We start from the raw sequence: 12,527 nt of genomic DNA on the forward strand, positions 1-12,527 counted from the left end.
AACAAGATAGATACAGTGCAATGGATTATATATAAGCTGTTGTCCCGGGAAAAGACCAGCCATGTCATTCGCAATGGCAGCCCCGAAGCATGGTACATTCAAGCCAGACTAGGGGCACCACATTAATGGAGTGTTAAACAGATAATATGAGACGGGGAGCAGTGTGCAACCTTCTAGTGCGTCTCAAAGCTGCATCGCCACAGACATAAACATTTCTCCAACAGAAACAAGATGGGTTCGGGGCAATTCTTTATGTATTGTGAGATGTAGTACCAGCCCCTCTTTAATACATCAGCATATACTAGATTAATGACTTCTCAAATTCCGAGCCACACAGGCCTGGTACTAATGACTACAAGACTTGTTAAGAACATGTGCTAAAACATAAATAAATCCTGACCTAGAGACTGACACCTTGAAGATCATTTCTATGTTGCCTTTAACCTTCCAGGTGACATTACTTATGCCCAAAAGGCTTTTTGCTACTGCTGAAGTGATTTACGTCACAGCTCTCTACTGTAAAGTCACAACCTTCCTTCTTGACAGTGGGCTCTCCTTCCCATGAGCTATACGGCTTTCTGTGTGTGCTCGTGGCTCCAACCCTTTTCAACATGGAAGGAAAAGACAGAAAGTGCACACAAAATAAACCCGCTCCGAATTATTAAAAAGGCATTTTATTATAAATACATTTTAGTTGTAGCAGTAAAATACATTTTGTGTTACCATGAATCTTTTAAAACAAAAGAACTTCACTGACAATGATCACACCATAGACTCCTGGGCTCAAAACATGTCCTAAGGAAGTAGCATAAGCTAAGGGGATTCCAAAAACCAAGTTAGGAAAGACAAAGAAAGGAGAAAAGAAAAGCCTCTGAGGACAGCTTTGGGGTTCTCTATGATACAAAATCATCTTGACTTTTAAGAATAAACTCTTTAGGTATTAGGGCCTCCCACATGAGGTATGATAGACCGCAACAGAACATAGTCATTGTTATTACTTTTGCCAGAGATTATGCATAACCAGATGCTGCATAAGTGGTGCTTGCAAGAGACATGGACCAGGGCGCTTTTTACGTGGCCTCCCTCACAGAGGTTTTCCCAGGAGAAGACCCAGAATGAGTCTACTACATGACTCTATCCACCGCTGGCCACATTTAGAGAATTGTAGTTTTTAAAAAACATTAGAAAGACCCTGTGTCACTAATGATTAGGACTCTTTACTAAAATGCAAACCCTATTAGCTTTATAATTTAGAGAAAGTATCTGAACCACTCTATTCACCAGGGATGCTAGCATTACATATAAATGTTACCTTTATGGTTTTCAAAGAATTGAGTCAGATGGCTGGCACAGAGACCAAATACAGTACTTGATGTATATAATGTCTTAAAGACGGATTTATAGGAGCAGGACCCTCCCTCTGTGTGTGTGGGAAGGGGTGTTACTGAGAAACAGTCTCAGCTATAACTGATGCTCTGGGACTTTAACCTGGATGAGAGAGTCCTCAGATCTCCTGAAAGATACAAAGTGGTATCATGCAAGACAAATCGCAAATAAACCAAAATCCCTCATAAGCTGGGAGTGCATAGAGGAAGCTGTGCTGGGCACGCCAGCAATCTGCAGCTAAAGCTTCCGGACCTTTCAGGGAGTAAGTACTGGGGGCTAAGAATTCTAAAACTGCATTCTAGGATGGCCACTGTGGATTATACCTCTACACCTATGCCTTTCTACACTCTATTACCTTAAACATAGATTTGTTTTCTTGCTAGTAACAGTAAATTCAAAGCCAAACGAAAAAAGAGAAGCGGAGCCCAATATCCGCAGAGCTGCAGCCCAGGCCGAATGTTAAACACAACACACAAATGTGAAAATATCCAAAGACCTGTCAGGTTTATTCTGTTGTAGGCAGTTTCTTTCTCAACAGTAACTTGCTCACCCATGTCTGCTATGACTTAGGGGCCACTCATGCTGTGGAGGTGGTGTGCTCCCCTCAACTCTTCTGCAAACATACAGAGTTCTTCAAGGTAGCAAGGGAATCAGAAACAATTGCTTTTTCTCCGCCATATACAATACCCATGTTCTCCCTACCACTGCTGGCATGGCAGAGAACCCAAAGAACTTTGTTAACCTGAGAAACATATAATATGAAAGTAAATTCTTTGCCCTAGCCCCCAACACACGTACCAAAGAAGAAGAAGGATTAAAAGCTCTAGACTCCATTATTCGGGGACTATGTTTCTGATGCTCCACGTCACTGCCACCCTCGGACAGGGACTCCTGCACTAAGAGCCTTGAGAAGTGCGAATGCACTCTTGGGGCACCCGATGGCTTCTTTCCACAAAGGTTGACTCTAAGCACATCCCACAAACGCACAGCTTCCAGGTAACAGCCAGGTAGCTCCGCCCCTAATGACAAACTCACCCTAGACATGAAAGCCCCTGCACCCTAATGAGAAGCGGCAGAGACGCTAAAGGTAGAGAGAGCTTTTTCCATGAATGGGCCACTTATGGGATGACCCAAGAGTAAAGAGATGGAAAATGCTCCAACTTTCTCTAGACCAGTGGGGTCCCTGGAGAGCTGTGGTGGGCCCCCTGGGGGTGGGGACAGGGGTCTTCTTACGTCAACAACCCGTCCAGGGGAAGCTGAGGCCATTCAGTTTCACAATCACTTTCTTTTCTTTTTCTTTTTTGCTCTATCTTGCTTACAATTTCAAAATCTTAAAATATGACAGATTTGTAAATAGCTATCACTATATGTAATTTGCCACCCTTTCCCCCTTACTTTCAAACATTAAAATACTAAAACAATATTCCATAAAAATCAAAATTTCTTAGAAGGTAATATTGATTTCCCCTCCCATACATCATTCTAAGGCAGGCAACCACATGCTAGTATGCTAAATAAAGTACAGACCTCATATGAGGTAGAAATAGCCAAAAGACCCCCTAAAACATACTGAAAAATCTCATAATATTGTTTAATGAACTCATAGAATTATATAAAACTTACTATGCTTTATGTTTAATATTTGTATCAAAATAAAATCTCTCTGTTGAACAAATTGCAAGTAAAGTCTGGTCTACCACGCTCATGACTGAAACGACAAGACACATGGGCTACTTCTTGAAACTCACTTCAGAAAGCTGTAGGTTCCCACTGTAGAAATGGGCTGGAATTTAACCGTGGCTCACAAGCCTACGTCTAGATTCTACTCAATACCTCCCTTTCGATGAGGCCTTCTTTAAAGATCACTCCAAAGCAGTAGAGTATTTTTAGTAGGTTCGAATGTCTGAATGTTACACTAAAACTTAAAAAAAAAAAAATGGTTCAACCTGATATTCTAGCTTAGAGTCATAATGCCACTTTTCTGATATCATAGTAGGACATTAAATTCTAGTGAAGATCCCCCCACTTCAGTGGTCTTGGGATTGCATATTTAACAGGGATAAGCTGGCAATTGTGAATCTAGCAGCCTTGTTGTCGAGTCTCAAAGGGAATGTGAGCGCCCTGCAGACCGACATGATGTGAGCTCTGTCTGGGCACACGATGATGGGGGACATACTAAGTGATCTTCGGAACAAGAAGTGGCCAATGCACCGTTCTCTTTTCTAGGCAGTCTGAACGGCGATCAGAAGACATGCCAGAGCTACCAAGACATGTGTACCTGTATGGTTTTCTTGCTTCTAGTAGAAGCACGGTTTCCATATGCCGAAGGGAAGGCAAGAAAAACATTGTCGACTTACGGCGAAAAGGCAAGCTGAACTCTGAGGAAGTGGGGAAGGTGGGCGGGGAAGGATGAACAGTCTAGTAAGATTTGAAAGGAGTAATGTATATGTTTTACTATATGGGAAATTTGAATCTTTCATTTTTATAGAATTTTTCTATTAACAAAACTCTCCACTATGCAATGATTTCAGGCATGGCATCTTTCACACATGGGCATCTCCTAAAAATCAACTATTTAAGGACATCTATCTTATTCCATGACAATAGTTGAAATACTCAGATTTAACCTACAATTGTTTACACACCCTGACCCTTAGTCACAGTGGTTAGAGATACGTTCTTTTAGGTTTTCAGTTGTGCTCTCGGAATAAAACCAATCCAACAGAACCATCGGCTACACTAGGGCAATACAATGCCACATATGAGCTCGAGGTTAAAGCCAGTTAGCGTCTTCAGGACTGCAGTGCCTTCAGAAACAAGGAACCCTCTTCCCTAAATAGGCTCAAGAGACAGCTGTGTTTAATTGGGTAATGCTTATTCCACAAGATTTCTGCTTAACTTACTTACCCTGCAGTTCTCTGAACAGAAAAGATCAGTTGACGCTCAGACCAAACCTGAACTCATCCTAGAATCTTGATTAGAAAGAAACGATACAAAAATAACCCACACCAGGCAGTTGGATGCGTTCCGCACGCAAGGCGGCCCACACAGAAAGCATGTCTGTGTGAGGCCAGGAAGACTGAGGTCGTTAGTCTGAATGGTCAGTAATTAACCACGGACTGATCAAGACAAGATGTTATGATTAGCAATGGCAGAGCTAGAATGGGCTTCTTTGAAGAAAACACACCAGAAAATATCCATGATACAGGAATGAGGCTGGTCAGATTCAACAGGAATCCATTTTTAGATCAAGAGGGAAAGGGGGAACCACACTTAGCATGAATTATCACCTAAAAAAGAAAGAAAGAAAAAGATGAAGGAAAGGAGGGATGGACAGAGGGAGGGAGGAAAGGAGGGAGGAGGGAAAAGAAATAGCTCAAGTTGTGGTGTACTGTAAAAACAGTACTGGCAAGGACAACGAAATTCCACTGATAAAAAAAACAAAGAAATGAAAGAAATCATAAAATGACCTCAGCAGAAATCCACCCAGAAGAAAAGAGCATCACAGAGCTATCAAGTTTTCTTTAAAAAAAAAAAAAAGGTGTGCTTATGTAAACAAACATATATATATATATATACACAACACACACACACACGTATGTATGTATGTTCCATCTGAGCTCTAAAGTTGAATCTAATGAGTGAAATAAGCTATATCATGACACTCACTAATCCTGCCAAAATACCCAAGTAACAGCAAAGAGCAGCAGTGAGAACTCACAATGGTTCTGGTAAGACTGCTGAAGACTGTTACAAGATGCTGGGCTTAAGTGATAGGCTCCTTTGAGTCCAGACAGGAAGACAGGAGGGAGCTGGGTTCAAAAACGCACTGTATGCAGAACATGAAAACACAGAAACAAATCCTCTACCTGCTGCAGAAAAAGGAAGAGATGGGAACACTCAGACAGTCACCTAGGGAGTAGCTAGTGTCATTTCTTAGAAATAACCACTTGGAGAATGTCACTGCAATCTGATGGGTTCCTCATCCAGGCATCCCACCATCAGTGTTTCTCTATAAGATGATAGGGCACAGCACAGGTGACTTTAGCTAAATATAAATAATTTAAAAACTGGTATTTTTTTAAAGGTTCAAGTATGAGAAAAGAAAACTAGACAATATTCCGCTCACGAGAGGTGAACCGGGAGTTGACAGCATAGTTCCATCTGAATTAGCAAAATGGCTCTGAGCACTTGCCCAACATGTGCTGCTGTCCTGTGGGTCTGCATGTGTGCGGGCAGGGGCTGTCACGATGGGACGGACAGCCTCATCATGGGGGAGTCCTACTTCTTGTTTGGGCACAGAGTTAGAAAACCAGTCCTGTGGCAAAAGCTGTCTTGTTTAGCCTAAAACACACCCAAAATACATGGGGATGTCACATCATGCACAGAGCGTGGTACCCTGGCCCACTAGCTCCACTTCCCTGCTGTGATGTGTAATATCTATGAACATATCTCCAGTTTGTAGGTCCACATCTGCCACCTCAAAGGAGTGCTCAGTCTGAGACAGGAAGTCAGGTAGTAATGAGCACAGAGAGGGAACTAAATTAGAGAGGTGGCCGTCATTGATCCTGGAGTTGGCTAGTCCTTATCCAAGGCCGCCTTTTATCCCAGGAGGCTGGAGATGGCTGCCATAGACTAACTCCTAGTCATACAGATGTAATTCTACCTTCCCCTTGCCACTTTCAACCCAGTTTAAAATGTTCTATCAAAATAACCTTCCAGAAAACTATGCTTGAATGATCACCAGGAAGGTTGGGCTCTTCTGAAATATCCCCTGGGCTCATCTTAATTTAAAAAGAAAATATTATATATATATATATATATTGTAGTCTCAAGATATCTCAGAAATACAAAATTAGAGCTACTGGGTCAGAAACAATGACATTCATTTCTTCAAATGCATTAAAGAACACATGGGAAGGACAGAAACTTCTTCCTCCCTCTCAACGTCACCCGAAACAACTGTCAGGCTGGGGACTACTGCAGACAGCTGTTAATGAGTTCAAGGGGGAACTTCAGAAGAATCAAAAGATATGAAACATGCCCCAGATTTGATCGATTTTTGGACAAACTTTCTTTTTCCTTTAATGATCTTTCTCAAACAGAACAACTAGAAGTATGTTAGACTTACCATGTGTAATGTCATATCTTAATGTAAACATCAAAGAAGGTACCAAGATTTTCACTGGAGGAAAAGAAAGCCAAACCTTTAGTCGGCACAGTCCTTTCTGCCCTGGAGGAGAGGCCAGGCTACAAACATTACACATGCAGAATGAGAAAGAAGGTTTTGTCTCACTAAATTCACGCAGTTTTAAAATAGTTATCAAGTCTACTAAGCACCAACAATCCTAAAAATTTTTCAGCTTCATGATTTGTTAAAAAAAAAAACTATCAAATTAACATTAAAAACAAACTAAAAGTATTGCTTCTCAAAAAAAACAAACCAAACCAAAACTAAGTATGCCACTAGGTTTTGGGTTTTTGGATTTTTTTTTTTATTTTTTTTGTGGGTTTTTTTTTCTTTTGCTTTCTTTCTTTCTTTTTTTTTTTCACATTTCAAAACCCAGTGGCATATAGAATACATGGGTAAAGAAGGCCTTGACCTCTACCCTACGCTGATGGAGAGAACAGCATATCACAGATAGTCTAAAACTCTGAAAGTTTTAGAATGCAGCATCCTGTCACAAAAAAAAAAAAAACTGATAAAGTATTTAGAAGATGCTGCCCCTTTATTTAAAAAAAAATTTAAATGAATTTAAGCAAAAATAACATCCATTTGTACATCAACTGGCCATTTCTGGTACAGAAACCCAGCGTATGGTAATATTATCAAATAAATGTAAATGCTACCTAACATTTTTTTCTTTTTAAATACATTTTAGACAAACTTTTTTCTTTTTCTTTTTTTATAGTTGCACAATAACCTCTTAGCTGCTAGCTTGATGCAAACATATGTAACAATACACAAATTTAAAAATATTTTTATTCTACATAAAAGCTGTCAAAGTTCTGACTCACATCAAAAATGCAAAATAATGGGATATACTTTTAAACTTAGGCGCAGGTCTAGCAGCAAGGGTCTGAGAGCGCGGTCAACGTTGGGCAGAGGGCTGCACACAGAGGAGCCTGCCACCTCAACTCTACTAACAAATAGGAACTGAACACTCTGAGAGCGCGGTCACTTGAAGTAGGAGTAGAAGCCGTTGCTGCCCGGGCTGCTGCCCAGGCTGAGCTCCTGGAAGAGGGACAGCGGGTCGCTGCCCTTCTTGGCCTGCTCGGGTGGTGGCCTGGGCTTGGGCGGGGCCCGCAGAGCACTGGCATAGGACATGGCGGGCTTGCTCCCTGCCGGGCTCTGCTGGCTGCTGCTGTTGGCCGACTCTGCGATCTGTTTGTTGGGCATGAGGGGTGGGAACTGGCCGAGGTGCTGCAGCACCGTGTAGTTGAAGGAACTGGACACCTCTGCACTGTCAGGCTTCAGCTGATCCTCAACGGGTTTGACAGTCTTGGGTGGCGCTAGAAACAGAGAACAGTAACAGGGTTTAACCAGGGGCGCAGGAGCACAGCCTGCGCACGGGTTCCTCGGTCTTCGAGAAAGCAAGGGCAGTTTAGCTCAGGCACACATAGCTTCAGCCATAGGATGTAAAACCACACTTTAAGCCCCTCTCCTTAAGAATCACCGAGAAAAAGGCCGGGCGGTGGTGGCGCACGCCTTTAATCCCAGCACTTGGGAGGCAGAGGCAGGCGGATCTCTGAGTTCGAGGCCAGCCTGGTCTACAACACAGAAACCAATGTCAACAGAGGCCGGAAGGTGTGCTGACAGATAAACACTCATCTGCCTGGGAAGTTGGGCTACTGTGAACCAGAACACACTTGTAGCAGCAGCAAGCCTGGTTCAGGGGCACCGGGTCTACCCGCTACAGACACTCCCATTTCTTGTAATACACATTTACACTGAAATGTTTTCGTTTTCCAAATGAGATCTCAGTATGTAGCTTAGGCTGCCTTTGAACTCTTGATCTTCCTCCTTGGCCTGCTTGGTGCTGGGGTGAGGGTGTGCACCAATATACCTAGCTCTTACATTCTAAGTGACATGGAATGATGAGAGGGGAAAACGTGGAAACATCGCATTTCCACCTGTCTTCCCAGGCAGTGGTGTAGTCCATCAACACACAGCTTTGTTTCCAATCTTTTACAACTTACATAACACTAGTGTGTGTGTGTGTGTTAGACAGAAAGAGAGAAAGAAGGGGAGGGGAGATAGAGAGAGAGCACCCATGCACCCTTGCAAGCACACAGTGGCTTTTGAGCAATTTCACGTGGGCAGGACTGACAGGAAAGAGGCCCATAAATATTGAGGCACTGAGGAATCAAAATAGGCTTTCTATAAACTCACCCAATCCTCTTACCTATCAACTCTCTGGGCTGAGCAGTCCTGCTGGGTCCATTGCACGGAATGTTCTGGTAGGGGGTAGACGAGGTGGTGTTAGCCCAGGACTCAGGGGCTGGGAAGCTGAAAGCAGGCGGGCGGCTGTGGTCCTGCAGTTCTTTGCCCTGAGCCAGACTGCCTTGGGGAGCACTTGCCTCTTCCGCACAAGGCTGGGCTGAGCTAGATGAAATTCTTCTTTGGTACAAGGGCCGACCAGGTCCTCTGGGCTCATACTACACAAAGAAAAGGATGCGTGGTGAGTCTGAGCACCTCCTCCCACTCCCATATCACTTTTGGATCCTCACAGAGCAGGACAGATTCTCAAGGAAATTCTCTTCCGTGGTATAGGGCCCTCTCCTCTTCAGCTTCTCCCCTTTAAAATGCAGCAGGTACTCCAACCTGGTGTCAGGAAACCTGGGCCTGAAACTCATCTTTGGACGGTCCCTCCCTATGTGGTCCTGTGCCCAGCTGTCTTTAGTTATAAAGCCACATATAAAGCCATTCTCTGGAATAGCTATTCCAGAGAACAGCAGAGCTTGGGTATGAATAGGAGTCCCAAGTCGGCCGACCCACGAAGCTGGGCCAGAGCCACTGGGCATCCCAGCTTCTGCTCAGTTGCTCTGCTCGGCCCTGCCAGCAAGATCCGTCTCCTCTAGCATAAGCACTCCTTACTGACTTCACCGTCTGTCTCCCAGTTAATCAGCTGATACGGAACACTCGTTACTTTCTCCACAATAGTCTTTTCACAGGTTTAAAACCCAATTAGCTTATGTATCTCCTCCTCTGTAAATTCCCTAAAAGTATACAAGCCAAACTCTCTTGGCTTCCTGACAAAGGGCTATTTGACCACCATTTCAAGACGTAGTGACAGCTGGGGCTCTCCAGTTCCTTCTGGTCTGACTGTGGTAGGTACTGGGTATCAGCTGCAATGACAGACAGTACAGAACAACCTGTCTAGAGCCTAGCCAGCAGGACTCGATTTCAGGTCTTGCCTTAGACCTACAAGTGTCACCTTGGGCAACTGGTCGACCCTCCTAGGAAATTCATCTACATAATGGATCACCTCCAGCACCCACTTCCTCTTGGGACTGTAGAAAGTACTAATAAGCTAGAAATGGAGGGTGTTCAGGGTGGCCCCTGGTGCCTGCGAAGAGCCAACTGTTTTATCCTGTTTTACAGTCCTTAAAAGGTGCTAGGCAGGAAAGCCAACCCCTCGGAAGTGCTCATTCTCCAGGCCAGACAACCCTTGAGTGACTGATCAAATGGTTTGTGCAGTCATTTTTGTAAGGAAGACAATTAGCTCTTGAAATGAAGATGGAGTGTCTTTTAATTATCATCCTGGGAATTCCGCCCTGCTGCTGTCTGCACGGACCACACTCTCCAGCCTTTATATGTGAATGCTAATGCACTAATGTCAGCCAGGGGCTCAAAGAGAGCAGACCGTAAGAGCCCAGTGACACAGAACACTGCGCACGGTCACTTCATAAGCCCTGTCTTTAACAGGCACCTAGACCAACAGTATAGACCATGGGGAGACACAGGAATCTATTAGAAAATTACATAAATACAATGAAAGAAAAATAAACAAGGTCTATAGGTTCAGCTATCGCATACACGAAGGTGAACATGTGGAAGGCTATCTTCATCAGACTTGTTCCTCAAAGGTTAGATGGCTATGGGCGAAGTAACAGACAGCAAATGAAAATGGCTTATACACCAAATAAGGATAGGGCCATTTCATTCCTTTGGTCTCAATTCTTAACTTTTATTTCCTTGTTTAAGCCACTGACTGCAACCTCCAACAAGCACTCTACCCTGCTACCTTTTCTCTTTTCTTTTTCCCATCCCTCTTTTGTTCTTTTCATTGCTCATCAATTTCCACACCCCCCTTTGCTTTCCCATCTTTCTTTTGGAGACAAGTCTCTCCACGTAGCCCAGGCTTGTCTTGACCACCTAAGCTCAAGCGACCCTCAGCATGCCAGCAGCTGGGACTGAGGTGTGTACCACTGTGACTTAATCTCCTAACCTCTCTAATGCAGAGTCTTCCCATTAACCACACTGGTGGCTGCGGGATGTGTACAGACCCCTTGCAGCAGGTGCAAGTTTCTTTCTACTTTGTGTGACTGTGTGTAGGTTGGGAGTAAGGAGGATGGTGGGTTGTTTTTGTTTTCAGAAGGGGAGATATCTATTGAGATGATCATGTGATCTTTTTCCCAGACTGTTAACATGGTAGGTTACACACTGATTTACTTTCAAATACTGCACCAGCCAGATAAGCTGCACGGGGTCATGGTGTATTGTTCTCTTCTTCGTGCCTGGCTGAATTTGCTGTTCTGTTGAGGATAGCTACATTCTTGCCATAAAAATAAGCCTATAGTTTTCATCTTTGTACTGTCTCTGTCCTGCTTTGGAAACAGTAATGGTGGCTTTATGCAATTAACTGACAAATTTTCCCCTCCATTCTCTGGCAATGATTATAATTGGTAAATCTTCTTCTTTACATATTTGGAGAAATTCAGTAGTGAAACAATTCTTGTCTAAGAGAGCTCTCTCTTGAAGTGTTTTAACCATAAATTCTAGTCTTCAACAGCTAGATGTCCATGCCTATGACATTTCTGCATTGCTGCCAGGTTTTTGAAAGTGTGTGGACTTCAGGGATGTGGCCCATCTCACCTACACTCTTTTTTTAAATATTTATTTATTTATTATGTATACAATATTCTGTCTGTGTGTATGTCTGCAGGCCAGAAGAGGGCACCAGACCTCATTACAGATGGTTGTGAGCCACCATGTGGTTGCTGGGAATTGAACTCAGAACCTTTGGAAGAGTGGGCAATGCTCTTAACCACTGAGCCATCTCTCCAGCCCCTCACCTACACTCTTGAAAACTGTGTGCAACCTTCCTACTTTCTTGCAAAGACACCTACATGATAGTGACATAGTTCCTTTTGTTCCTGGTATCAGCAGCCAGTGTCTTCTCTTTTTTCCTCTTGTCAATCATTTTTTGGTGGTGGGGGAGCTAAAAATATTCTAATACAGACTGAAGCATGAGGATTAAGGGGGGGGCACTCAGAAGAATAAACTCAGCTGAAGGTGTGGGTCTCAGCTTGTTTTCCAATGGGAGGAAACAGCTTTGTGCCTGCTCCTAGAGCAGGACACCTACAGTAGCCTTTAGCCTAGGGAGTCCACAATTTGCAGTTGGCATGAAGGACTCCTTCCCTTCATGGCCTCATAATTTTTCCTGTCTTTCTATTCTACTTCAATTCTCCCTGAGACTCTGATCCTCAATCTTTTTTTTTTTGACAGTTTATTTTTTTTTAATTTTATTTATTTATTTATTAAGGATTTCTGCCTCCTCCCCGCCACCGCCTCCCATTTCCCTCCCCCTCCCCCGATCAAGTCCCCCTCCCTCATCAGCCCTAAGAGCAATCAGGGTTCCCTGACCTGTGGGAAGTCCAAGGACCGCCCACCTCCATCCAGGTTTAGTAAGGTGAGCATCCAAACTGCTTAGGCTCCCTCAATCTTAAGGGTTGCGGAAGGCTAAAAAGTCCATTTCCTGTAATCCCTCCAATGTCTATGACCCTACCTCTCAACCTGTCTGCACTAGGGCGGACACCAGGGTGTGAGTGTGAGCACTGGAACATCATCATTTCAAGGGAATCAACAATGCTTCCGAGGGATTCCAGATAAGACTTCAGGGTACCAGCATTTGGGA

The 12,527-nt window shown here is 43.7% G+C and overlaps 1 protein-coding gene across 5 annotated transcripts in view; it reads right to left on the reverse strand.

Moving 5' to 3' along the window:
- Positions 1-652: 652 nt before the first annotated feature.
- The window catches only part of Helz (helicase with zinc finger), a 145,750-nt gene continuing 133,875 nt past the window's right edge, over positions 653-12,527 (reverse strand). For all 5 annotated transcript variants that reach the window (XM_041635671.1, XM_041635670.1, XM_041635667.1 and 2 more), the window contains 2 exons: positions 8,793-9,045; positions 653-7,899 (listed from right to left, as the gene is read on the reverse strand). In XM_041635671.1, the coding sequence (XP_041491605.1) occupies positions 7,565-7,899; positions 8,793-9,045 (588 nt within the window). In that variant the 3' untranslated portion in view covers positions 653-7,564. The remainder of the gene's footprint in view (positions 7,900-8,792; positions 9,046-12,527) is intronic.

Source organism: Microtus oregoni, unplaced genomic scaffold (assembly GCF_018167655.1).
Source record: "Microtus oregoni isolate MIOR12 unplaced genomic scaffold, Mior012 000048F_ref0000485, whole genome shotgun sequence".
NCBI classification, from domain to species: Eukaryota; Metazoa; Chordata; class Mammalia; order Rodentia; family Cricetidae; genus Microtus; species Microtus oregoni.